Source organism: Echinococcus granulosus (assembly GCF_000524195.1).
Source record: "Echinococcus granulosus chromosome Unknown EG_S00327, whole genome shotgun sequence".
Classification (NCBI taxonomy): Eukaryota; Metazoa; Platyhelminthes; class Cestoda; order Cyclophyllidea; family Taeniidae; genus Echinococcus; species Echinococcus granulosus.
In genome coordinates this window covers 1-1693 of record NW_020170707.1, presented here as the reverse complement: position 1 = coordinate 1693, position 1693 = coordinate 1, and the positions used below count along the sequence as shown (strand labels likewise).

Here is a 1693-nt window from a genome sequence, read left to right as displayed (position 1 = left end):
TGGGTGGGCATGGACTGATGACTGACCGACCGTCTGAAAGTTGCGTGTTGGTAGTCTGCGTTACTGCCTTGGGTGTAGGGGCTGTGGGGTTGGCCTTTGGCGCCGTGGTGTCATGCAGAATTAGGACTGGGGTCAGGGTGGGGTGCGGTGCTTTCGTTCCATTTCTTACACGCACCCTTAAGACGTATGCGCCGACTGCTAGTTGGGCAGGTTGTCATGACACAAGATTGTTGCACTACACTTTGAATATTTATGAGTGCAGTTGGCAGCCATGTCCGTCTGTGGTGATGTTCCTGCAGAGAAACTTTGCGAGAGGTGGGTAGAATTGAGGTTGTGCACAAGAACGTGCGGTGGATTGTAGAAATAATGTTGGGCATTACGATTACATGAGTTCATATACACGCCGCTGACCCACCAAAAGGCAACCGCAGCGCATCAACCCTACATTGACGCCTTCCAGTGAGAGCTCCGAAAGCACTGAAACCACGCAACTTAGCACCGTTGACTCAAACATCACAATCATCGCAATCGCCACAACCGCCCCCACACGCATTCCCACATCCCGTCCCCTTCCCTTCCCTATACCTGCATTTAAGTTACTGCCAACACCAATCCTGGCACCAGGCGACTTTTAAGGCAACTAGATAACATGAATTTCTGAACTGGATTTTGACACACATTCTTACTTTACCATCCCATTTCTCATGATCATAATTCCACCTCGACTACTTTCGAAACTTGTATTCCTTAGTAAATTGATCTGTATTTGTTGTGGCTTTATCGACTCAGCGAACAAACAACCTAGTAGCTGTTTCGCATTTATTTGACACAACTGGCGTTTAGACATCCCTTCTTACCCATATTGTACAAATATTATGCAAACAATCACATACTCTAACGGGACTGTAAGCAGTCCACAACCATACGTGATAAGCTGGACATTATGAAAGTGCATTATTGGCTGCATTTACCGGAATGATAATAAAGAGCACTGATATAAGGAGTGCGAATCTTCCCCACTATTATGTAGATGTCTTTCGGTGGAATACCCCACTGATGCGCGGCAATCCGCGACAGCATTAAGCGCCAATAATGCAGAAGAAAGGCTACCGCGTCAAAGTTTTGAAGGGAACAGTTTCCAGGTACACCTGATGTGCCGTCAGATTTTATGGATGATAATGAAAATTTCAGCTAATGACATGGTTATGCTGTCAGAAATGGCTACATGTAATAACTCTGTAATATCATATCACGCGGAAACGAAAATAAGTTTGCCTAAGCAGAAAACAAAGGAAACAAAACTACTCAAGGGCAATTTTAATGATAAGCACAACAGTTAGTCACCGAGATCACTTTGTGTAAAATTATTTAACTCTAGATTTAATGCTTTGATGGCTTGTTCAACATTACGTTTGCACAAAAGACACGTCCTTCGAACCGGGCCAGTAGCCTTGCAACTCTTTTGTGTGTTGTGATATATTTTTATTACCTTACTACGGATTTATACGATTGAGGAAGACCTGGGACGAATAATACTACCCATAGTTCGTTGAACTTCAGCGGGCTTCAAGGATTCGATTCACACTATCTTAAAACGCATAAGATCCAAAAAGATGTAATACGATAGTGGTTTATCCCCCGGTTCTGGTGAGGCGCCACTTTTGTACTTCGAATTAGCCCCCTTGTACCTCGC

The 1693-nt window shown here is 44.3% G+C and overlaps 1 protein-coding gene across 1 annotated transcript in view; it reads right to left on the bottom strand. All coding sequences in view use genetic code 11, as the record gives it.

Annotated features, from left to right (window-relative positions):
* Positions 1 to 847, bottom strand: part of EGR_11006 (hypothetical protein) — a gene marked incomplete at both ends in the record, with an annotated part of 9260 nt that extends 8413 nt beyond the window's left edge. The window contains one exon of the mRNA XM_024500255.1: positions 687 to 847. Within this exon, the coding sequence (XP_024345330.1) occupies positions 687 to 847 (161 nt within the window). The remainder of the gene's footprint in view (positions 1 to 686) is intronic.
* Between the last annotated feature and the right edge of the window lie 846 nt (positions 848 to 1693).